Source organism: Pipistrellus kuhlii, unplaced genomic scaffold, assembly GCF_014108245.1.
Source record: "Pipistrellus kuhlii isolate mPipKuh1 unplaced genomic scaffold, mPipKuh1.p scaffold_m20_p_5, whole genome shotgun sequence".
Lineage (NCBI taxonomy): Eukaryota > Metazoa > Chordata > Mammalia > Chiroptera > Vespertilionidae > Pipistrellus > Pipistrellus kuhlii.
Genome location: NW_023425551.1, coordinates 66,768,633 through 66,792,385, shown reverse-complemented (window position 1 = coordinate 66,792,385; position 23,753 = coordinate 66,768,633). Strand labels below are relative to the sequence as shown.

General features: G+C 45.4%; 1 protein-coding gene across 2 annotated transcripts in view; it reads left to right on the top strand.

The window, feature by feature from the left end:
- Positions 1–21,322, top strand: part of PAQR8 (progestin and adipoQ receptor family member 8) — a 41,790-nt gene extending 20,468 nt beyond the window's left edge. The window contains exons 1-2 of one of the 2 annotated variants that reach the window (XM_036415277.2): positions 13,438–13,702; positions 17,025–21,322. In XM_036415277.2, coding sequence (XP_036271170.1) covers positions 13,697–13,702; positions 17,025–18,122 — 1,104 coding nt within the window. In that variant the 5' untranslated portion in view covers positions 13,438–13,696 and the 3' untranslated portion in view covers positions 18,123–21,322. Of the gene's footprint in view, positions 1–13,437; positions 13,703–17,024 lie in introns of those variants that run through there. The other variant, XM_036415278.2, reaches the window with a different exon arrangement.
- Positions 21,323–23,753: the final 2,431 nt, after the last annotated feature.

Here is a 23,753-nt window from a genome sequence, read left to right as displayed (position 1 = left end):
ATGCTCCTACCCCTACCCCACTGACCTTGGAGGAGCTGTGGACACCTGTGGGTAGACAGCCATCTTTGCCACTCCACAAGCCTGCCCCTGCCAAGGATTCTGGAACTGCTCCACAGCCATTCAGCACACACGTGGCTATTTGTGACTCTGTCCCCAAGCTAATGTTGTATAATTGCTAAGATCACAGGATGAAGTGGGAGGAGGAGCAACAAATTCCTTTTTAAATCCTGTCTATAATGATGACAATTAATATTGGTTAACCAAAATAAGCCCAGCACCACTCTTGCAAATGCCCCTCCGCCCAATTTTTAGTAGCATTCTTATCTGACCAGTATTTGATTTTTAGTCCTGAACAAAATTCTTATACCTTTTTTTGGCATACATGTAATATTTTGGGTGCTTTGACAATAAATAAATAAATCATTTAGCTGGGAGTGCCCCCCAGACCTCTGGTTTCTTCCAACATAGAGTGTGGAAGATAGAGACAGGCTTATCTTGACCCCCATGGTGAATGACAGTACATGGGAATGTCGCAGCCATTATGTGTGTGTGTGTGTGTGTGTGTGTGTATTGTCGTCATGGGAGGTATGTCTTTAGATGGTGATAGCAGTACTTAGTAGCAAATGAAAGAAAGCTCAGTGGATTCAACAATTATTCATCAAAGGTCCACTCTGGGCAAATATACACTGAGTGGCCAGATTATTATGATCTCTGAACGTATAATAATCAGGCCACTCAGTGTGTGTGTGTGTGGGGGGGGGGGGGTGTTCATGCATGCACCGGGTGAATATATATATAGTAGAGGCCCGGTGCATAAATTTGTGCATGAGTGGGGTCTGGCCAGCCTGGCCATGGGGAGGTGACATGGGTGGTTGGCCGGCCTGCCTTCTGGTCGAACTCCTGGTCAAGGGGACAATTTGCATATCAGCCTTTTATTATATAGGATATACACTGAGTGGCTAGATTATTATGTGTTCAGAGATCATAATAATCTGGCTACTCAGTGTATGTACCAGGCTCTAAGTGTGGAGGAGAGGGAATGTAATGCCAAGTACCCAAATATCTACAGCACAGCTTGTATGTAATGGCATCATTTAAGTGATGCAAACTGAAGTTTGCAGGAGAATGGACGGAGACTGTAGCTCTGACTGGGTGAGTTAGATACATGGGAGACTCGGCATCTGAGAAGTGCCATCAGGGAAGGGTTAGGAGGGAGCAGTCTCCTGGGCAGAGACCTGCAGAGGAAGCCCCTTCTAGGCATGAGCCAAAAAGACATGTACGAACTACACCACAGCCTTACTTGTCATGGAAAGTAACTGGAAACAGCCTGCATGCCCATCCACAAGAGGATGGACAGATAAATTGTGGCACTCAGTAAATATTTAGCAGAGAAGATTAATCAGTTAGAGAATCATGTCATAATTAATGTGGAAAAAAACAAAGCATGTATTAAATGAAAGAGAAGGCTGCAGAATGTTAGGTACAAAATTCACATAAAGGTTAAAAATATATAAAACTATGTTTATGGATACTGTATTTAATTTCATGATTTCATTACAGCCTCTCTATATAAAACCCTAATATGCAAACAAACTGGTCACTATGACGTGTGCTGACCACCAGGGGGTGCACGTGGAACATGGCAGACATAGGCTACAACAGGATGGGGGCGGGGGGTGCACTCGCTTGGCCAAGGCGGCACACCCATTGCTGTCATCAGGGAGAGCCTCTGATGGTTACTGAAAATTCTTTGCTCCCGCATGCCACATCCCACCTGGTGCGCATACCTGCTGCCAGGGCCTGGTACTGGCCCCAATTGCTTGTCATTGGGAGGAGCTGGGGGTGTGTGGGACTCAAAGGATGGGCTGAGACTCAACCCTGTGCCCAAAGCAGCTTCACAACCCACAGTTCCTTTCAAGGTGTTCACGGTGTATGAATTCGTGCACAGGGCCCCTAGTTACATAATAATTACATTCTAGTTATGTAATTTCAAGTATCATAACATTTTCATGTGAAAACATTCATGGGAATGAAAAACACCAAATTCTGTGTATACTGGCTGCTGCTGTGGAACAAGAGAATGGAAGGCTAGCTCTCAGTTGTATCTGACGTACACACACACACACACACACACACACACACATACACACACAACTAGAGGCCCCGTGCATGAAATTTGTGCACGGGGGGTGTGTCCCTCAGCTCAGACTGCACCCTCTTCAATCTGGGACCCCTCAAGGGATGTCTGACTGCCCATTTAGGCCCGATCCAGTAGGCATTCGGACATCCCTCTCACAATCCAGGACTGCTGGCTCCCAACTGCTCGCCTGCCTGCCTTCCTGATTGCCCCTAACTGCTTCTGCCTGCCAGCCTGTTCACCCCCTAACCACTCCCCTGCCAACCTGATTGATGCCTAACTGCTTCCCTGCAGGCCTTCTCCCCCCCCTCCACTGCTCTCCCCTGCAGGCCTGGTCCCCCCTAACTGCTCTCCCCTGCAGGCCTGGGTCCCCCCCAACCACCCTCCCCTGCAGGATTGATCGCCCCAACTTCTCTCCTCTGCCAGCCTGGTCACCCACAACTGACCTCCCCTGCTGGCCATCTTGTGGTGGCCATCTTGTGTCCACATGGGGGCAGGATCTTTGACCACATGGGGGCAGCCATCTTGTGTGTTGGAGTGATGACCAATCTGCATATTACTCTTTTATTAGATAGGATAGAGGCCTGGTGCATGGGTGGAGACCAGTTGGATTGCCCTGAAAGGTGTCCTGGATCAGGGTGGGGGTTCACTTGGGGCGTGGGGTGGGCTGGGGGAGGGGCCTGTGTGGTTTGCAGGCTGGCCACACCCCCACAACCCAAGCGGAGGTCCTGGGATCTGGGGTTTATTTACCTTCTTACAATTGAAACTTTGTAGCCTTCAGTGGAGCCAAGCCTCCTGCTCTCTCTCCTCCTGCTCACTCTGTGGCTGCAGCCATTTCTGTTGGGATTTATTTATCTTCTATAATTGAAACTTTGTAGCCTTAAGTGGAGGCCTGGGCCCACCAGGGTGGCAGGGAAGCTTGGCTTCCTCCATTGCCAGGGAAACCCAAGCCTCTTGCTCTCTCTATGGCCACAGCTATCTTGGTTGGGTTAATTTGCATAGTCACTCCTGATTGGTTGGTGGGCGTGGCTTTGCGGTGAATTGAGGTTCAGTCAATTTGCATATTGCTCTTTTATTAGATAGAATATACATGCATACACTCACGTATATGTATACACATATATATTTTTATTTTTAAATATATTTTCTTGATTTTCTACAGAGAGGAAGAGAGAGGGATAGAGAGCTAGAAACATCGGCCAGCTGCCTCTTGCACACCCCCTACTGGGGATGTGCCCACAACCAATGTACATGCCCTTGACCAGAATCGAATCTGGGACCCTTCAGTCCACAAACCTACACTCTATCCACTGAGCCAAACCAGCTTCAGCATACATATATTTTTTAATCTGACATAAATATGACATATTAAGAGTTGACAAACCACTGTATTATCATCTATACTTTTTTGTGTGCTAGAAGTCTTTCATAATTTTTAAATGAAAGAGAAAATCACGGGAATGTTTAGGAATGCTAGCTGGGGTAGATCAGTGGTTTTCAAACTTTAACAAGAACCTTGCTAAGAAATATATTTTATTTCAGGAACCAGGAGATTCATGATAGTACTTTAATATGCAGGATGCACCCTGACGTGCTCAGTTCTATTTCCTCTGGTTTGTTCTGCATGAAATCAAGCTGTGGGTTTATTAGGACCAGGGCATGGAAAGCTCAGCTGCGAGCCTCAGAAATGTGAGCTTTAGTTGGCAAAGAGGAGAGGGCTCCTGGCAGCTTTGGGACATCGCATCATCAGGCCTGGACTTCAGCCCAGCCAGTCAGATGGAACTGGGACCAGAGCCTGGAGGATGCAAGGTCAGGTAGGAAGAAGGTTACCACCATTGTGTAGCTGGAACAGGACACAGGCCTACAGGGGAAGTGAGAAGAAGGAATGGGTTTGGGATAAGCTGCACTTTTTAAAAAGGGGGATTTGATGTCTGGGATTTGTGAGGAGGAGGAGGAAGGAAAGGAGAAATTTTACTTTGCTTTCAAGGCGTGGTGACTGGGGGGTTGGTCCCACCAATAGCTAGAACGAGGGACTGCAGGAGGAAGTTTGTTTTATTCACACAGTGCTTAAAGGGCTGATGGGACTCCCAGATGAGTAAGGTGACGTCTCAGTTGAGGATTAAAGGCATGAATTCGTAGTGGTCTCGGAATGTTTTGTGACTTTCCATATTAGTACACGCACCTTGTGAGGAAGAAAGAGAAGTCAGGTGTAAGCAAGGCGGGTCAGGCAGGTGGACCCAGCGAAGGAGTGGGGGTGAGGAGTCTGGCCAGGGGGGTGAGAAGTGGCTGGCTCGGGGCCCAGTTTGTGTGGAGATGGCAGCAGGGCCAGATGAGGCAGATGGACTGAGAGAGAAGAAAGGCCAGAGGACTGGAGGGTGAGGAGCCCAGAGTGTGTTCGCAAACGTGCGAGAATGGTACCTACTGGTGGGAGTCAGGAGGATTCTGATCAGGAAGGGGGAGCTTCACATCTGACATCTTAGAGTGAAAGTAATCCCGAAGAATTGGCAACCACACGGAGGTAGGACCTGCAGGCTAGGGGTGGGGGTGGGGGTGGGCACTTGTCACATAATGGAGGTGGGAGTGGAGCTGTGTGACAGTTCACAGCCATTGATCTGAACTAGTAGGTAGACCTTTCAAACAAAGCTCCTCTGTACAATAACGGATGGTTGTCTGCCAGATCAGCTACTGATTATGAATTACTACCTCACACTTTAGCAGGGGCCCATCTGGGAAGTGGAGTGAGGTCAGGGGTGCCCTTAGGAGAACGAGCCCTTATGGAAGGCTTTAGGAAGGTGTCCTGGGTAATGCACCGAGGATGTGAGAGAGCCGGGATTCCCAGTCTGTCAGCTCAGAGGCAGACGGGCACTCACTTCTCAGCTTGTCTCTTCCTTTTCTGTTCATGTTTGATGGACTTTCTTTTCCTAAGGCACAGGTGGCTGGGCTTTGGGACACAGAAATCAGAAGCAGAGAGGTCTGCCTGTACCTCTGGCTGATTTGGATTGGGGCTTTGAGTAGGTCGCCTAAATTCTCTGTGCTTCATATATCCTCACAGTCAAGTAACACAAACTAAAAACTCTTTAATGTTTTATTTATTTTTTCTTTTTTATTGAATATATTGTGGTGACATTGGTTGATCAAGTTATACAGGTTTCAAGTGTACAATTCTATAATACCATCTGTCTATTGTATTGTGTGGTCACTACCCCAAGTCTAAAATCATTTTTTGTAAACTTTTATAAAGGAAGAAGCAAGTACATCCACTTACAGCATAACGCTGGGGAGTGCATTGGATGTGCTTACTGTAACAGGATGTGTGGCATTCTGCTTGAGGCTGTTGCTAAACCTCAGAGGAGATTACATCTCAGCCTGAGAGTGAGAGCAGGCTTTGCCAGGCAGAGGGGGGCACAATTAGCATTGGCAATGTGACGTGTGTGGCTTGTTCAGGGAACCAGGACAGTCTATTCTGCCTTCTTCTGAGCAACAAGAATAAAAAACTAGGTCTCCTGACTCCTGCTCCAGTGTTATCTTGCCTTTTTTTTTTTTTTTTTTTTCCCTCTGCCTGGCCTCTCTGTTTCCTGCATCTCTGCTTAGGCATTATTGGGCACAAAAGTACTACCAATGGCAGGGGGAGATAGGCCCAGTGAGAGCGGATGATTGGAAGTCAGTTAACAATTTAAATACGCTTCAGGATACTCACCACGTTGACGATTCACACACAGATAAACAAGAGCCAACTCAAAGGTTGTTTCCTTTTGAAAAACGCATCCCATTTTCATTCAGCTCTCACCAGTTTTACCTTCAGAAGCAGAGAGGGCCACAGGAGAGTCTTATTTCACTTTGTGTTTGAACAGTTTTCTATTGACACATTCTGGGGCACCTTTCTTCTGATAGCTGCTGATAGGAGAACTAGAGAATGTGTAAGTCAGTGTTCCTGTCCCAAAGAGCTTGCAACCCAATACACAGGAGAGACGAGGCTTTCCTCACATAGCAGTGGGGCAGCATTCAAGCTTCTTTAAAAATAGGATTTTATTGATTTTTATAGAGAGAAGGGCGAGGGATAGAGAGAAACATCATCCATCAGCTGCTTCCCACATGCCCCCTACTGAGGATTGAGCCTGCAACCCGGGCAGGTGCCCTCCCTGACTGGGAATCAAACCAGTGACCTCTTGGTTCCTGGGTCAACACCCAACCATTGAGCCACACTGGCCAAGCTAAAGAAGACCTCTTCTTGGCCAATGTGGAATAGAACTAAGGCCTTGAAGATATCTAAAAGAAACTGAGGATGAAGCGACTCGCTTGTTTCTTAGCAAATAAAAAGCCCTCGCCTTGGGACCACCCAAGGAGTACACTGTCTCAGCTGAAAAGGGTTAGCTTCTCACAGCCTGGAGACTGCATTCCTCACATACTGCTCCAACCCAGACTTCATTTGCTAGCGGATCCCTCTGCTATGGAAAGTACCCTTCCAAGATGGATTTCCTGCCGGTGAAAATCTACAGCTCGATTCACAGTTCACCTGGGCTGGCCCAGGTCCCAGCAGGTTTGCAAATGGACGACGGAGCTTCCTGCAGCAGAAAGGCTAGATCAAGCCGAGAGACTGTGCTGCTGAAGTCAAGCCACACTAACGAAGCTGCTAGTTACACTCTTAGGGAAAGTCCTGGGAGACTCCTGTCCCTTGGCTTTCATTAACAGAGGTGTTTCAGGTAGCAGAGCTCACCTTGACCCAAACAGGAAGTCTCTCAGGAAAAATGATCACCTCCAGCTACCTGTTGGTTGACCTTAGACTGGTTCAATGTGTTCCAAATTCCCAAACTCCTCCGAATTCTTCCACCACAATTAAACACGGGTACTGTTTATTGCACGTGGAAGGTGTGTGCTGTGCTATTTGAAAAAAATATTGCCTGCTGAAGTGGGAAGATGAGCTGATACGTGGAAAGTATAGAAGCGGCAATAAAGAGAATTCAGATTTGGCAGTCGTGCTCCTTAGTATTTGCCTAAATGAGTTGAAAACGTATGTTCACAGGAAAACCTGCGCATGGATGTTTAGGGCAGATTTCTTCATAATTTCCAACTGAGCCACACTGGCCAGGGTGGGACACATACTTTTAATTTGCTTCTTTCTTATGATAATATCTTTCATTCTTTTATTTATTCAGCAAATCTTTGTTGAACATCTACTATGTGCTGGTCAATCTAAATGCAGGCTACAGTGAAAAAAAAATAGAGCACATATATTTCATGTGCACCTTTCTGTAACAAAGGTAAATATATCTACGTAAATATTTGAATATGTGCATAGTACCCTATTTTATAGATTTATCATAATTTATTAAATCAGATCTCCCATTTGGGGATATTAAGATACTATTTATGTTTGTTAGGTTTTCTTTTTTTTTAATATATATTTTTATTGATTTCAGAGAGGAAGGGAAAGGGAGAGAAAGATAGAAACATCATTGATTGGCTGCCTCCTGCATGCCCCACCCTGGGGATTAAGCCCACCACTGGGCATGTGCCCTTGACGGGAATCGAACTTGGAACCAGTCAGTCCACAGGTTGACGCTCTATCCACTGAGCCAAACCGGCTAGGACAGGTTTTCTTGAATAGAGAGAGGATATGTGTTGACCATGGGTGAATCTGAGTTCATGTTAAAATTATCTCTGCTAATAATAGGATTCTGCCCGTGGTGCCATTCTTTAAAAAGTGACTTTGTAAACAGTGATATACTTGGCAGCTGTGGCTGCAAAGGTTGGTGTGGGCTCAGCCGCCTCTCACTTGCTGGACGACTGTGGAGATCCTGGTGGCGTCTGAGGCTATTTGCAACGCCACCTCTGTCTCTTGGTTGGACCCAAGGCTGCTCCAAGCATGGCTCCAGTTCTTAACAATCGGGCACCATGTTGGCACTTTGGCTGCTGTTCCTTCTCGCCATTTATAGTTATGCAGTGGTGTGGGAGCTGTGGATTCTGAAAGAGTTTCTTCTGCCCTCTTTGATGGAAATGGCTTCTCTTTTGTCCTCTGTCCAATGAGCAGCAGGCCGCCTCCCTGCCATCTGTGCGAGCCCACACACAGTGACATGAGGTGATGACACAGGAGTTCTTTGTTGGTGGTTTCAGCACACTGCTTGATCCTCCATACAAAGCAAAACACAGCCCAGATGAATTATGGACTTTTACAGTATTAGAGTCTGTAGAGATTGTACTTCTATTTTATAGACTAGAGGGCTGAGGCGTGGAAAGGTTGAGTGATCTGCCTACAGTCCCATCATTAGTGGTAGAGCTAGACCTAGAAGTGGAAACTTTGTATTCCTCATCCAGTGCTTTTCCAGGGAATCCACTAATCCAAACCTGCGATCTGTTCCAGTAAGGTCCTTAGAATAGACCAAAGAACACCAGTGTTTTGGAGCTTTGGCCTTCAGATGAAATGTCACCAGATGGCACCAAACTATGTGCATTTCCCAAACATGGAGCTTTTTATTTAATTCTCTGTTTGTTCCCCGGGGAAAGGTTTTAGAGAGCCTGCTTCGGGTGCTGCGGAATCAGTGACTGTTCTCAGGGCTGTGTGCTTTCCTCCAGCAGGCCGGATCAGCAACCTTATCTTTAGGTTTATCGCTGAAATGTCTTACTGAACCACTGCAAGCCAGCCGCTAGGACGCAGGTCTCTTTAAGATGAAAGAGGCCCGTGGGGTGTGTGATCACTTTTTTTCTGGGCTGCACACCCACTTGGATTGTCTGGTAGATGCCACTCAGATTATGTGGCAGTCCCATTTTCTTCTCTTGGAGACTATTGGACTCTGATTTACAAATAAGCTTCAGTGGCAAAGAACTGAGAAGCTTTGAAATACTGATTGCTTTTGTAGGGCCAACTGCCAATTATCTTTGTTAATGGAGCAAAGTGGTGCTACAGTAGCATATCCGGAGTTGCATATCACTGAAAAATATTTGGGTTTAATCGTAGAGTACATTTTTTGAGAACATAGTGGTTGGTTAATAGCTCAGTCACTAGGGCTGACTGCTTCTTGTTTCTTCCTGACTCTGCAATTTACTGAGTAGCCTTGGGCAAGTTAATAAATCTCTCTGTGCTTCTGTTTCCTCATCTGTAAAATGAGAATGATGATAAGAAATAGTACCACCTTGATCAGGTGATTCATTTGGTTGGAAGGAAGCCTGGATCCCAGGTGCTGGAGGAAAGCCAGTGCCGGCAGCCTGGGGGAAGGAAGGCCTGCTCTTGCACAAATTTTCGTTCATCGGGCCTCTGGTCTGTATAATAAAAGCCTAAGTGACCGTTACAGTGGAACAACAAGAATGACTCTCAGTGGTGCCATTCTGATGCACACTGACCACCAGGGGGCAGATACTCAATACTCAACGCAGGAGTTTCTTCCTGGTGGTCAGTGCCCTACCACAATGGGGGTGCTACTCAGCCAGAAGCCAGGCTCACAGCTGGTGAGTGCAGCAGCGGTGGCAGGAGCCTCTCCTGCCTCCACGGCAATGCTAAGGAGCAGCAAGCAGACAGGCGATAAGGAGCGAGGGGTCCCTGACTGTGAGAGGGATGTCCGACTGCCAGCTTAGGCCTGATTCTCCAGGGGGTCGGGCCTAAGCCGGCAGTCAGACATCCCCGAAGGGGTCCCAGACTGCATTCCCCCGCCCACTCCCCAGAGCATGAATTTTGTGCACTGGGCCTCTAGTATTTGTGAAGAGCCTAGAATACTGCAGGGTATGTGATCAACACCATGTAAGTGTTTGTCATTGTCATTACTCTGACATTTTCATTCCATTCATTCATTTAATCAACAACAATTTATTGGAACATCCCCCATGTTCTAGACCCAGTGATGGGTGATAAAAGATTCTCAGCCCTCAAAGGATCTTTACAGTGTGGTGGGCAGAGAGACAGGTAATATAAAGTGGGACATTGGAGCTGTATGGTAGAGAGAGTGCTGTAAGGGAGCAGCAATTTTTCAACCCTTGTGCCTTGGCACATTGGTGTGCTGCAAGAATCTATAATACATGCAATACCTGAGTAGTCAGGAGCACTGATCTCTTTTCCCTAGATCAGGGGTCTGCAACCTTTAAGACATAAAGAGCCACTTGGACCCGTTTCCGAAGGAAAAAACAACAACCTGGGAGCCGCAAAACCACTGCGACATTTAAAACAAATATAACACTACATATATTGTTTCTTAACTAAATGCTATATACCGGATTGTGTAGTTAGCTGTCAATCTGAAGAAAAAAAGGACTTTTTCACTTAACAATGTAAAATATATTTTTTGCAAATTAATAGCTAATTAAAATATTTAATTGACCTGGTTAATGGGATTTTTGCTCCTGAACCTCAGTGCACAGTGTCTGCACATCAGGGCTGTAAGACGTTACCTTCATTTTCACACAGGCTTGCAAGTTGTCATCTGTGAGGCGTGATCGATGTTTGTTTTTAATATAGTTCATGTTGGAGAAGACCTGCTCACATACATATGTGGTGCTGAAGATCGACAGGACTCCAAATGCATACTTTTTCTATGTTTATATAAGTGTTGGGGATGGCATTCCATGTTTCGAATACAAGTTTGTCCTGTTTGGGAAGGTTTTCAATATCACTCCATTTAAGATTCTGAGCCAGAATGGCCTTCTGACGGGCAACATCCTCAAGAGTAGTGGTCAAGCATTTGAACTTGGACCCCCATATATCTTTGTCGGCTATATCGGCCAGTTCCATCTCAAGATCAGGTTGACTTACACCTGCAAATGCAGTCATATTCAATAAGGATGGATCAATCGCCAAGGGAGTGACAGGGAAGGATAATGTGGTTTTTTCCTCTCTGAACTCACAGAATCATTTCCCAAACAAACTTTGCATTGTGGTGATTGCAGACTTCAAATATTCCAAATTTATCGTATCATGACTTTGTTTGAACTCTCTCAAAGAGGGAAAGTGAGACAGTGTACCTCTCTGTAAATCTTTGACAAACACTGTCAATTTGTGCTCGAATGCCAAAACCTCCCCCAGCATGTGCAGGGCTGTGCCTCCTTTCCCCTGAAGGGTTGTATTTAGTGTGTTTAGATGTGCTGTCATGTCTACCATAAAATGCAATTTTTCCAGCCACTCTGGTTGTTCCAGCTCAGCAAAGGTGAGCTCTTTGCTGGCCAGGAAAGTTTTTACTTCTTCCAAACATGTGACAAAGCGTTTTAGCACCTCGCCTCTGGACAGCCACCGGACCTTGTTGTGGAGCAGGAGGTCAGAATATATGCTTTCCACCTCATCCAATAGCAAACGTTAACTGGCAGTGGTTTAAACCCTTTGCCATTATCTTATTAACAATCTGAATGACCACATCCATCACTTTTTAGATTATCCACTTTTGTAGATATGGCATTAATTTATTTTCCATTGATTTTTAGTGAGAGTGGAAGGAGTCTGGTCCAGGACAGGGACGCTGTGGCTGCCTAGCAACGCTAAATCGCCCGCAACCTGCCACACAGAGCGCTGGAAGAGCCGGAGGCGGGCGGCTTCCCGCCTGCCCCCTGCTGTTGGTCCTGCTGGGAGCCGCGGCAATGCTTCAAAAGAGCCTCGTGTGGCTCTGGAGCCGCAGGTTGCCGACACCTGCCCTAGATTGTCCAATTTTTAAAAATGACAACCAACATAATAGCTAGTTGCATAAATCAAAATTATACCTATTTTTTGTCAGATTGGCAGAAAATATAGTTTTGGTGGGCTGCAGGATTTTAATAATTAGCTTATGTGTACCATGAGATGAAGAGGTTGCAAATGGCTGTAATGGAGGACTACAAGTGCAGTGGGAAGGACAGTAGTACATGAGGGGAAGGTTTCACAGGGTAGTGAAAAATAAATTGGAGTTGCCAGGAACAGCCCAACCTCCCAACATCCAAGCTATTATTTCTTTTATTCCTCATTCTTGCCCAAAAGAAGAAAATCGGTGTCATATGTCTGGGCCTAAAGAGTTTATCCATTCAGTAAGTGGTTATTTAATTTTAAAAAAAAATTTAAATCAATTTTAAAAAGAGAGGAAGGAAGAGATTGAAAGATTGATGAGAGAGAAACATCAATTGGCTGCCTTCTGCATGCTCTCCACCAGAGATTGAGCCCACAACCCGGGCATGTGCCCTGACCTGGAATTGAACCGGCGACCTCTTGGTGCATGGGTCTATGCTCAGCCACTGAGCAACACTGGCTGGGCAAGGTGTGTGATTATTTTAGACAGGGAAGTTGTGCACCACACAATCCCTGCCCTTGAAGGAACTCGGGAAGTGAGCAGAGTGCCCAGGAGAGAAGTGTGCTGGGGCCTCTTCAGGAAGATCTACATCTCTGCTGGGAGGAGTTGGTGTGCACCCTGTGCAAGGGAGACCATTGTAAGGGAGCATCTTAGTTGACTGATGACTACATGAGCTTGGTGAGGTTGCATGGGGACAAAGCCAGGTATGAGGGAGGGGCCCTTATTCAGGGATGGCAATGGGAAGGCTGAGAAGTGTGTTTCTGCACCAACATCATGATGCCAATAGGTGCTTCCTCCAAAACGGGCTCCCAAACTTTACAGCTGGCCCTTTGAAGCTCATCTGAAAGTAAGGCCTGTCTAGGGAGGTGGCCGGACCCCACTGGACAGTGGCTTCTGAAGTTAATGAATTATAACATCACTGTGGCAGTGGTGGCTGCTCTCACACAAAGGGAGAATTTTATGGCTATGGAAGTGGTAATTGCTAAGCAAAAGATTAAAAATTAATTCCCACTATTTCCAATCATTAGTTTAGAATTTTTTATGACCTTGGACTTTCAAAGAGAAATTGAGGTCCTTGTCACCCACAGATAGAGGACCTAGATCTTGCTATCACGTCATTGCTGAGGGAGATAAGACATGGTGTCCTGAGTTGGAGGCCATGGAGGTCAGGTTCCTGGAACTTGTGATGAGTGTTGGGTTACACACTCCAGAGGGTGGAATTAAGGAGCCCCTGAGACCGGAGTGGCTGCATTCTAAGGATCCTTGAGAAAGGAGGCAGGCCTAGTTAGCCAGGGAAATGAAGATTCTGCTTTTTTTTTTTTTTTTTTTTCCTTTCTGTGCACCTTTTTCTTTGAAGATAAAGTGAACAATCTTTTGGTCTTACACTTCTCTGTTTCTTAGTTCTATAAACCTCTTCCTAGTTCAGTTTCCGTAAGTGAGAGAGAAATGGCAATGATTTCATGATAAGAACTTGCCAACATAAAGCCATGAGGCTAGGTTGGTGTAATGAGGGCTGGAGGAACTCGGGGTCAGACGGGGTTTTCTGGAAATTGCCAATAAAGCAGCATCCTCAGAACAAATAGATGCCAGTTGGCTCCCGGATCTGAACTGGACTTAGTTCCAACCAATAGACAACCGAGACCCAAGGTTTTAATCTTTAGAAATTCAGTTGCGTTATCAGTTTATAAAAGCCTGCTATTGTGCCAGGCATCCTATTTTCGAGAATGCAAAGATGAGCAGAAATGGTGCAGTCATGTATTATTCAACTCTGGAAGCAGAATGGCCTGCGATTGCGTTGGGTGCCCAGAGATGATGGGAACTCGCTTGATCAATGCAGGTGGGCGTGCCGCGGAGCATCTTCAGTGAGTCTGACAGCTCATATCCCAGCCACAAAATCAAACCGATATTTTCATCTGATTTCCCTCTATGTTTGTATCTAAAGAGTAGAGCTCTTTGCTGAAGCCGGTTTTGCTCAGTGGCTAGAGCGTCAGCCTGCGGACTGAAGGGTCCCAGGTTCGATTCCTGTCAGGGGCATGTGCCTTGGTTGTGGGCACGTCCCATGGGGGCTGTGCAGGAGGCAGCTGGTCGATGGTTCTCTTTCATCGATGTTTCTGACTCTCTGTCCCTTTCTCTTCCTCTTGTAAAAAAATCAATAAAATATATTAAAAAAAGAAAAAAGAAAAGAGTAGAGCTCTTAAATCCTCCAGAGCTCCAACAAGCCCAGTGACCCCAGATGACATGCTTCTCAGTCATCAGCATCAGGATAGTTTGAAATGCCCCATGTCCCGGGCCCAACCCCACAGTGTATCCGACCTGTTCCCCCTTCTGGTGTCCCCCTCCCTTACCCCTGCTGTGCTCTGTCACCAACTGCCACCCTGGTCAGTTGGAATCTCCCATCTATATATTAACCGCCAGATTCTCAATCCCTCTGCTCGCTGGCTTAGTTTTTTCTTGTTTTGCTCATTTTGAATGAATTAAGGTATTCTGATGACAGTTTTCTCTCTCCCACCCTTATCTGTCTTTCTGACTGACACTCTTGATTCTTAATAAGGTTCTCTAATTTTTATATCGAACACTAGTTGATGGACCGGTCCTGGTAGGGACCCGCTGGCCAGTTCCAGCTAAAGAAATGACTCAGTCCCAGGTTACAGGGCCACCGTACAAGGAGGTACAAGGTACAGAGGGGGCGTTAGGTCGTCCACTCATGAACTGCCCCCGCTTCTCCCACTGGAGATAGTCGTAGTAATGGCAGATGTTTTTTGTGGACTTGGAACCAAGCATTCTGTTAAACACTTTACAGGCATTACGTCATAATAGTCTTTACATCAGCCTGTGAGGCAGCTTCTCTTTATCAGTGACTCGACTTCTCAGCTAACAGAGCCCAGGCTGGAGCTCACGGCTTGTCCTGGTGGAGACTGGGGCTCAGGTCTCTGCTGCCGATGTCCTACTTCAGACCACACATGCGCCACCTCCTCGGCTGCTCCAGGCTGCACAGGTCCTTATTTTGGCATAAGTGCTTTGACCTTGCTCTCTGCCTACAGTTCTCTTTCCCCCTCATCTTCTCTAGGGAATTCTGATTTTCCTTCAAGACTTAGTTCAGGGGTCACTTGTAGAGGCTTGCACACCCCTCCCTGGCCTACTGTCTATTTTGCTTATGTTTGTAAAGACACCGTGAACCAGTGCTGACCTCCTTGGAGTATGCATCCATGTTTTGGTCATAACATCCCTACTCATCTGCCTCAGTAGACTGTGACCTTGAAAAGCGGGCAGCATATCTTTATAGTTTTTGTGTCCCTAACACAAAGCCCAGCTCATGGTAATACAAATCACAGCAGTACTTAGCATTTACTGAGCACTCATGTTGGGCCAGGCAGGGAGCTACTCACTGTATGTGTTAAATTCTCTCGTTTAGCCATCCCAACCATCCATATGATGCGAAAAATTACTCCTCACGCTTTGCAAATGAGGAAACTGAAACTTAGTGAGCTCTGTATCTTGCCAAGGTTACCCAGTAAGTGGCCAAAAGCCAGGGGGCTTGACCCCACGTCTCCCTAAACTTCTTTCACATTTTATTCATTTCCATGTCCTACATTTTAGACCATTTAGATATTTTTTTCTTTTTCAATGTTGATTAAGGTGTGTGAGTAGAAAGATGACATTTTCTTCACTACAGTTAGTAGTGCCCTGAGGAGCACCTGCTGTATCCCAGCGGAGGGTTCTGGAGAAAGGTTTTGCACTTTTCTGAGAACAAAGGGTTTGGGAAGTATGAATTACAGAAGGTAACTGTAGACATGCTAAAAATCCATTTCTTGGCTCAGTAACTTCACTTGGAACTTTGTAGCTATTTTATGAAATAATTGCCATGCTTAGTTGTCTCATCTGTCAACAAAAATTTCAAATGTAAATTCAGCATTTGGGGGACCTAAAATTCATTGAGCAGAGATTTAGGTATTCAGGAGAGACAAACCCGAAACTAGCTCCTTTCCAGAAAATAACTTAAAAACAAAAAGTAGTCTTGGCAATTTTCCTTCAAGACTCAGTTCAGGGATCACTTGTAGAGGCTTGCAAATTTAGGCCACACGTTAAATTTGTTTAACTTGTCAAATATTTCCTAGAATATACACGGGTTTTTACCAACCTAGTTGATGATTCGTGTGTTTGTCTTTATTTGAGATCAAGTTACTATTGCTTATCTCAGATTTTCAAGTGACCAGTGAAATCAGTGAATATTTTAAGCTTAGTTGCTCAAGAAATGTAGGCTATCGTTAGTAATATCAATGTTTGTAATTCTTATATTTTAATATAATGGTTCACACTAGTAGAGCCTGTCTCTGATGATTACATTTTAATAGCATCTAGAAAACTCCAAAGCCTTGAAAGTGACCCTTACTTTCTAAATATCATTAGAACAGGGTGGCTAACATTCCATAACATTTTATAAGCTGTGACTTGGCCTTACACCGAGTGGTGGGTAGTAGAGGTAAAATTAGAATGTCGGGGGAGTAAGGGAGCTTGGTCCAACTCTGTCAAGAAGAAAAAAGGCCCTGGCCAGTTTGCTCAGTGGATAGATTCTCAGCCTGCAGAGGAAGGGTCTGGTTATGGGCATGTACCTCAGGCTGCAGGCTCCTCCCCCGGCCCAGGCTGTGCAGAAGGCAACCAATCCACATGTTTCTCTCACGTTGGTATTTTTCTCTCTCTTCCACTAAAATGAATGAAAAAAAGTATCCTCAGGTGAGGATTAAAAAATAAATAATTAGCTGAATCCGGTTTGGCTCAGTGGATAGAGCATCAGCCTGCAGACTGAAAGGTCCCAGGTTCGATTCCAGTCAAGGGCATGTACATTGGTTGCGGACACATCCCGGGTAGGAGGTATGCAGGAGGCAGCTGATTGATGTTCCTCTCTCATTGATGTTTCTAACTCTCTACCCTCTCCCTTCCTCTCTGTAAAAAAAAAAAAATCAATAAAAATATATTTATTAATTAATTAATTAAATTTTAAAAGAGAAGAAGAAAGGCTCAAAGAGCTGCCTGCAGCTTTCTGCCTCCGTATTGCGCTAGAAAGTTGTGATTCGTTAGGAACACCCACAGTAATTGCTTTGCTCCCTTAGCTCCGTCCCTCTCTCGCTGCATTTTTGCTGATGTCCCTTTCTTGTCTCTAGGCTGCACCCCCCGCCCTGCCGTGCCAGGCAGCCATGACGACGGCCATCCTGGAGCACCTGAGCACCCTGTCGGTCAGCGGGCAGCAGCTGCGCCGCCTGCCCAAGATCCTGGAGAATGGGCTTCCCAAGATGCCTTGCACAGTCCCGGAGACAGATGTGCCCCAGCTGTTCCGGGAACCGTACATCCACACGGGCTACCGCCCCACGGGCCACAGGTGGCGCTACTACTTCCTCAGCCTCTTCCAGAAACACAACGAGGTGGTCAACGTATGGACCCACCTGCTGGCGGCCCTGGCCGTCCTCTTGCGATTCTGGGCCTTTGCTGAGGCCGAGGCCTTGCCCTGGGCCTCGGCCAGCACCCTGCCCCTGCTCCTCTACGTCCTGTCCTCCATCACGTACCTCCTGTTCAGCGTGCTGGCCCACCTGCTGCAGTCCCAGTCGGAGCTCTCCCACTATACGTTCTACTTCGTGGACTACGTCGGGGTGAGCATCTACCAGTACGGCAGCGCCCTGGTCCACTTCTTCTACACCTCCGACCAGGCCTGGTACGAGCACTTCTGGCTCTTCTTCCTGCCGGCAGCCGCCTTCTGTGGCTGGCTGTCTTGCGCCGGCTGCTGCTATGCCAAGTATCGCTACCAGAAGCCTTACCCAATCATGAAGAAGGTGTGTCAGGTGGTGCCCTCGGGGCTGGCCTTCATTCTGGACATCAGCCCCGTGGCCCACCGTGTAGCCCTGTGCCACCTGGCGGGCTGCCAGGAGCAGGCCGCCTGGTACCACACCCTCCAGATCCTGTTCTTCCTGGTCAGCGCCTACTTCTTCTCCTGCCCGGTCCCCGAGAAGTACTTCCCCGGCTCCTGCGACATTGTGGGCCACGGGCACCAGCTCTTCCACGTGTTTCTGTCCATCTGCACGCTTTCCCAGCTGGAGGCCATCCTCCTGGACTACCAGGGGCGGCAGGAGATCTTCCTGCAGCGCCACAGCCCCCTGTCTGTCTACATGGCCTGCCTGTCCTTCTTCCTGTTGATCGCCTGCAGCACCGCCACGGCCGCCCTCCTGAGGCACAAAGTCAAGGCCAGACTGATGAAGAAAGAGTCCTGAGGCTGGCAGGGTGGGCAGGCTGCGGAGGCACCCCACTGCGATTTGGGGGAAATGTGATACAAAAAAATCACAGGAGCTGACTTTTTGTTTTTTAGGAGTTGTGATGTGTATTGATGGCTTGGACATTGATACATATAACCAAGGATATGCTATGGCTGTGGCTTTGGGAAAGCCAAAGGATTCAAGAGTTATGTTGTTATAGTTGTTAATAAAAGGAGTGTCCCTTTTCCATCTAGGTCATAGCCTTGCAAGACACAGGAAAGGAAGGGACCTTGGCTGAAAATTCATGGGGCCCTGAATTAAGGACCTTCTTCATACCTGAAAATTCAGTAAAATTCTTACCAAGGCCTCCAGGGGCAAGTCCTGGAGCTGGAGAGAGGATAAACTTGAACTGGAAAACAAGGAGGTGGCTGGTCCACACCATATTGGACCGACCATCCTACTATACTGGTCTTTGATAATTGAATAAATGACCCAAGAACCCATATTCCTTTGGGTTTCAGATTGTCCAAGGTGGAGAATTCAGACTCTTCAAGATTCAGTGAAACCTCAGACAATGAATTATTTAGTTCATCTGATTTCTGATAGCTCCTCTCTCACCCACTCTAACTCTGACCCTTTTCTCAGGATGACAAATCTCTGGCTATTTCCTCTAAAGTGCTGTTCACTCCCTTCAGATCTTGGTAACAGACAGGACTGTGAAGTAGTTGCGTGGATCCATGTGATATCCAGGAAGCTTATTCTCATATAATACTAATGCAAACGGTACTAGATAGTACAGTGCCAAGAGCCACCAGGAGGCACAGCCAATAAGCTTGGATACTGTTTGGTATAGGATACTGTTTTATACCTGTGGACTGGAGGATTACTTGAGGTCTATTACAGCTGCCTGACAGGCCAAAAGATTTGGGGCTTGCTCCAGGGAGTCTTCTCCAGATTTTGGCCAGCGTGGAAGAATGAATTGGTTCTGAGCCCCTGGTAGAATGGATTGGTTCTAATCATTTCAAGAAGAATCCAAGGTCCAGCCTTTTAAATACATGCCACACCACAAAGGAACCATATAACTAGCCCAGTTCAGGGTCCTCAGACAGGCATTTAGTATCAGCTGACAGCTGAATCCTTAAAATAGTCAAGCCCAGGGACAGGAAGTGTGTGTGCGCTCTGTGGCTTGGTCCTCAGGGACTCTTGAGTATGAATGGTGAGTTGGGCACCCTGTTGCTAGAATGTCCTATTTCGGACATCACTGCCCAGCAGCTTCTAGGGGATAAGTGGTACTTGCCACCAATGTGTTCTGGCCATGCAGCCTCCTGAGGACCAACTTCGCTTTAGTCCAGTGAAAAAGGCTGTGTAGACAGAGCGTCCTCGGGAGGCTGCGTTTCCTATCAGTATAAGGTTCCTATTTACTGAAAAGGGAAGTGGTTTGTTTTCACTCCACTTTGACAAACCTCTTGTATTACCAGATTATCTCGTCGTCTTCAAATCTTTGTTTTCTTTCTTTCTCTGAGAGATGTGTGGGTTTGTGCCTTATAAATGGAAATGTATGAACACTCCTTAATATATGGCCATGTGAAATTTGCAGTTTGGGGTTACTGGGATATAAAGGAAAGAATTTATTGCTTTTCAACCAGTGGGTGAAGGATTGTTTACCAATCAAAAGACTCTTTCAACCTGCTTATTTTGGAAAAAAAAAAAAAAAAGGGGGGGAGAAGAGGAGGAAGAAAAATATTCAACTTGAACCTTTCCTATAATCTTTATATCAAGAAAATGTATGTCTTGTCAGCTATGTCGATTTCCTAGCTGGATGCCTCTATTAATCCCCAAATAATATGTGGACTTCTGTGCTACCCAAGTGTCTTACACGAACTTCTGGTGTCTAGGCCAGATCCACCACAAATAAAGTTAGCAAACTGAATGGGGTTGGACTAAGCAAAGGCACGGGGGAGTTGTGCAAACACATTACAAGTAGAGGGTCAGTTTAAAATGGGGACTAGCAAGTGCTTGAAATGTCCATTAGCATGGATTCAAAGACCATGTTTTTTTTTAAAGTTGGAAGGAAGAAGTAAGTCAAGCTCTTGAATGTAACTGGTGGTCATGGTGGCCGAGATCTTGAGGCCAAATGCAGGTCTTTTTAAAAAGGAGAAAACAGGAAGTAGGGCAGTGATTTTGAAATGTACACCAGTGCCAGCCTGCACACTATAAATGGTCTGTAACAAGGTAAGTATAAAATGGACCAAACTTGTAGATATTGCCATCAAATTCTTAGTTTAATTTACACAAGTGTTGGTCTCACAAGTGATTGAATTTTTGTTTGTTTGTTAGTTTTCACCACAGATATTTGAGAAGCCTTAAGGTGTAGGGGATAGTAATATGTAAACATAGGAAATGCTGCTGTTTGTTCGTTAATACTCAGATTTTTAAGGGATTAAATACTCTTTTAAAACATCTTCATTAACACGAGTGTATGGTAAGGAACAGACCTAGTTTGTTTAAAAGAAATAATTATTGATGAAAGAGATGCTTGCCTTTCTCCACCAGACCCCCTCAAATAATTGGCATCTGCTGGAAATTCTGCTCATTATCTCTCTCTTTTTTTAAAAAACAAATACTTTCAACCTATTAAAATGTAAATGCCTCGGAAAATTAAACTATCAGTCATTTTATATATTATGAATAAAAATTCTAATGGATTTATATTGGACCCTAGTCAGAGTAGGATGAGGGGATGGTAGGATGTACCAGACTGGGGATACATTTGCCCATTTCTCCCTTGCCAAGTTCTTCCTGACCTGTATATTTAATTAGCAAGCTGAGGTTGATACTCTTTCCATAGTAGGGTTTCATTTCACACGTCGGCTGAAAGTACTTCATTCCGCAACATTTTCAATCCTCTACTGGAAGCTTGAAAAACAGCAGGAGCTCAGGCCACGCAATGAAGGTCCTACATTCCTGCTTATGTTGCCCACCTTTTCACAAATTGTACCTTAAGGTTTGATGATTGCTGAGCTGTAGTTTCAAGTAGACCCTCCAGATGGCACTCACATCTTACTCAGAGAGGGCCCAGCCATTGCCCTCAGGTCTCAGCCCTCGGATAGTGTTGGACACTGTTTTGCTTGATTGCTTGGCAGGGAAACATTGGAACTATTTTCTGTTTATTTAAATCTACTTACAGAAATGACCATTAAACTGATTTTGTATATGGATTGTTGTACTGTGAACACTCTTTGCCGCAACCCTTGACCAGGGCTACTTTCACAAGGCCCAACTTAAAGAAAGGTTTTATCTAGACCACATGTGTCAAACACAAGGCCCGAGGGCCAAATCCGTCCCGCCAGGCCTTGCAATGTGGCCCGCACCGCGCTGTCATCACTGCACTCCGCTGCGTTTCCATCACAATGACAGTTTATGACTGTTCAGTAAACCATTCGGCCCGCGATTTAGGCTGGATTTTAGATTTTGGCCCCTTCTCTGATTGAGTTCGACACCCCTAATCTAGACAGTCACTGCCAGGAGAAGGTCATGATACTTGACATGCTCCTAGAAGTAGGAAAGTATAAAAAAATTAAAAATCTCCAACCCCACCCAAACCACACATACTGGTATACCCCAAGTCCTCACTTGTAAGCAGATCAGATATTCCCTCTCATCCCCAAAAGCTATGGAGTGGATTTCTCTGAGGATTTCAATCTAATTGAATAAGTATTTCTAGTTTCATGGATAACAGTGTTAAATATTTTAAAATTTTGAATTGATGGACTATCTTTTTTAGATTTAAAAACTACAAATTTTAATTATACTATCACAGATACTATAGTGTACATGTTGTGAAATATAGAACCTATCAACCAAAAGATTTTGTAGCCTATTAGATTTAAATAGCTCTAGAAAAAAACAAGTGATTTTCTATCCTACGGTAGCTTCAGGGACAGTACTATCCCAATAACAGTAAGAAAATGGTGTTTCTCTGGCTTGAGGCTCCTCTAGTAGAATTATGGATGTCCCTCTTGTTTAAACAAACCTATTTTATCACCAGTAAGGGTGCTGGGCAGCTGGTAAATGCTCCTGTTATCACTTACTAGTTCAACCACTCCTGTTATTGATTCATCATTTATGAGCCCCTATAGGTGTCATGTTGGCTCAGTCACAGAGAGTTTGCAGTCTATTGAATGAGGATCAGCATCTTCCCACCTTGGGCCATAACAGAGTTCTCCTCTCCAGGCCTTGGCCCCAACCACAGACTGAAGGCCCAATGGCCTGCCAAACCCACAGGAGGCTGGATCTGCTTTTGGCCAGAATCTTACCCGCTCCAAGGGGCTAGAAACATCTTCCCACCAGCATACCCATCACTATGACCACCTCAGTCCTTGTTAATCCTTCTGCCCCTTTAACCCTTCTTACTGTCCTCTAGTGTTGAAGTTCAGTCTTAGATATCCTCAATACTTCACACACAGAGCAACCCTACATTTCCATAGATAATATAGACTTCTCAGGTACATCTTCAGGGAAGGCTATGTAGGATTCCAGCCTGTGTAGAAGTTCCTGATTTGTTAAACTGGAAATGGCTGCCCTCTGGCTGCCTGTTTTAAAAAAAGAACAAAACAGACAAAAAACACCTTATCCCTTAAGGAATAATTTTTGGAAATAATATGGAAGGGAAACAATTGCAGAAAAGAATTCATTTAGATATTAACGGTGGGAGCATGTTTTTCTCAAATATAGGCTTTTTTTTTTTTTAACACGATTCTCATGGGAAGAGATACACACTGCATTTTAGACTCCAGGAAACCTTGACCAACTCAAAGCCTACAGAATATAACACCTCAGATCCTACATACTTTCCAACATTTCCACATCCATTTGAGCTTTTAAATAATCACGTGCAGCAAGACCATTAAATTAGGAAACACACTAAAAAAATGGAATGACTGGTTCAAAGGCACTCAACTCATTGTACTACCGTGTCTCCCTGAAAATAAGACATCCTCTGGCCGAAACCTGTTTGGCTCAATGGATAGAGCATCGGCTTGGGGACTGAAAGGTCCCAAGTTCGATTCCAGTCAAGGGCATGTACCTCGGTTGCGGGTACATCCCCAGTAGAGGGTGTTAGGGGGTGTGCAAGAGGCAGCTGATCAATGACTCTCTCTCATCGATGTTTCTAACTCTCTATCTCTCTCTTCCTCTCTGTACAAAATCAATAAAATATATTAAAAAAAAAAAAAAAGACATCCTCCGAAAATAAGACATAGCACATGGAAAGATAAGACATCCCCTGAAAATAAGACCTAGTGCAACTTTGGGAGAAAACATTAATATAAGACATTGTCTTATTTTGGGGGAAACGGTATTTAAACACAAACTCGTTTTTCCTATAGATAAGTTCAGGACCTAGCTAATCAGAAACATCAACACCAGATATTCACAGAGCCCTTTACAGTGTGTAAAGCACCTTTGTGTATTATGTGTACTCTAACCTAATCTTATTTTAACTTTTGTGTGATCCTAAAAACCTCATAAATAGACAGGGTTGTATTATTTCTTTTTGAGGGAAAGTGACTGCACACCATCCCCTTGGATGCCAACAAAGCATCCTTTGCACCTCACAGTCTTCTCGGAAGCCCAAAAGTTCTGTTGGCC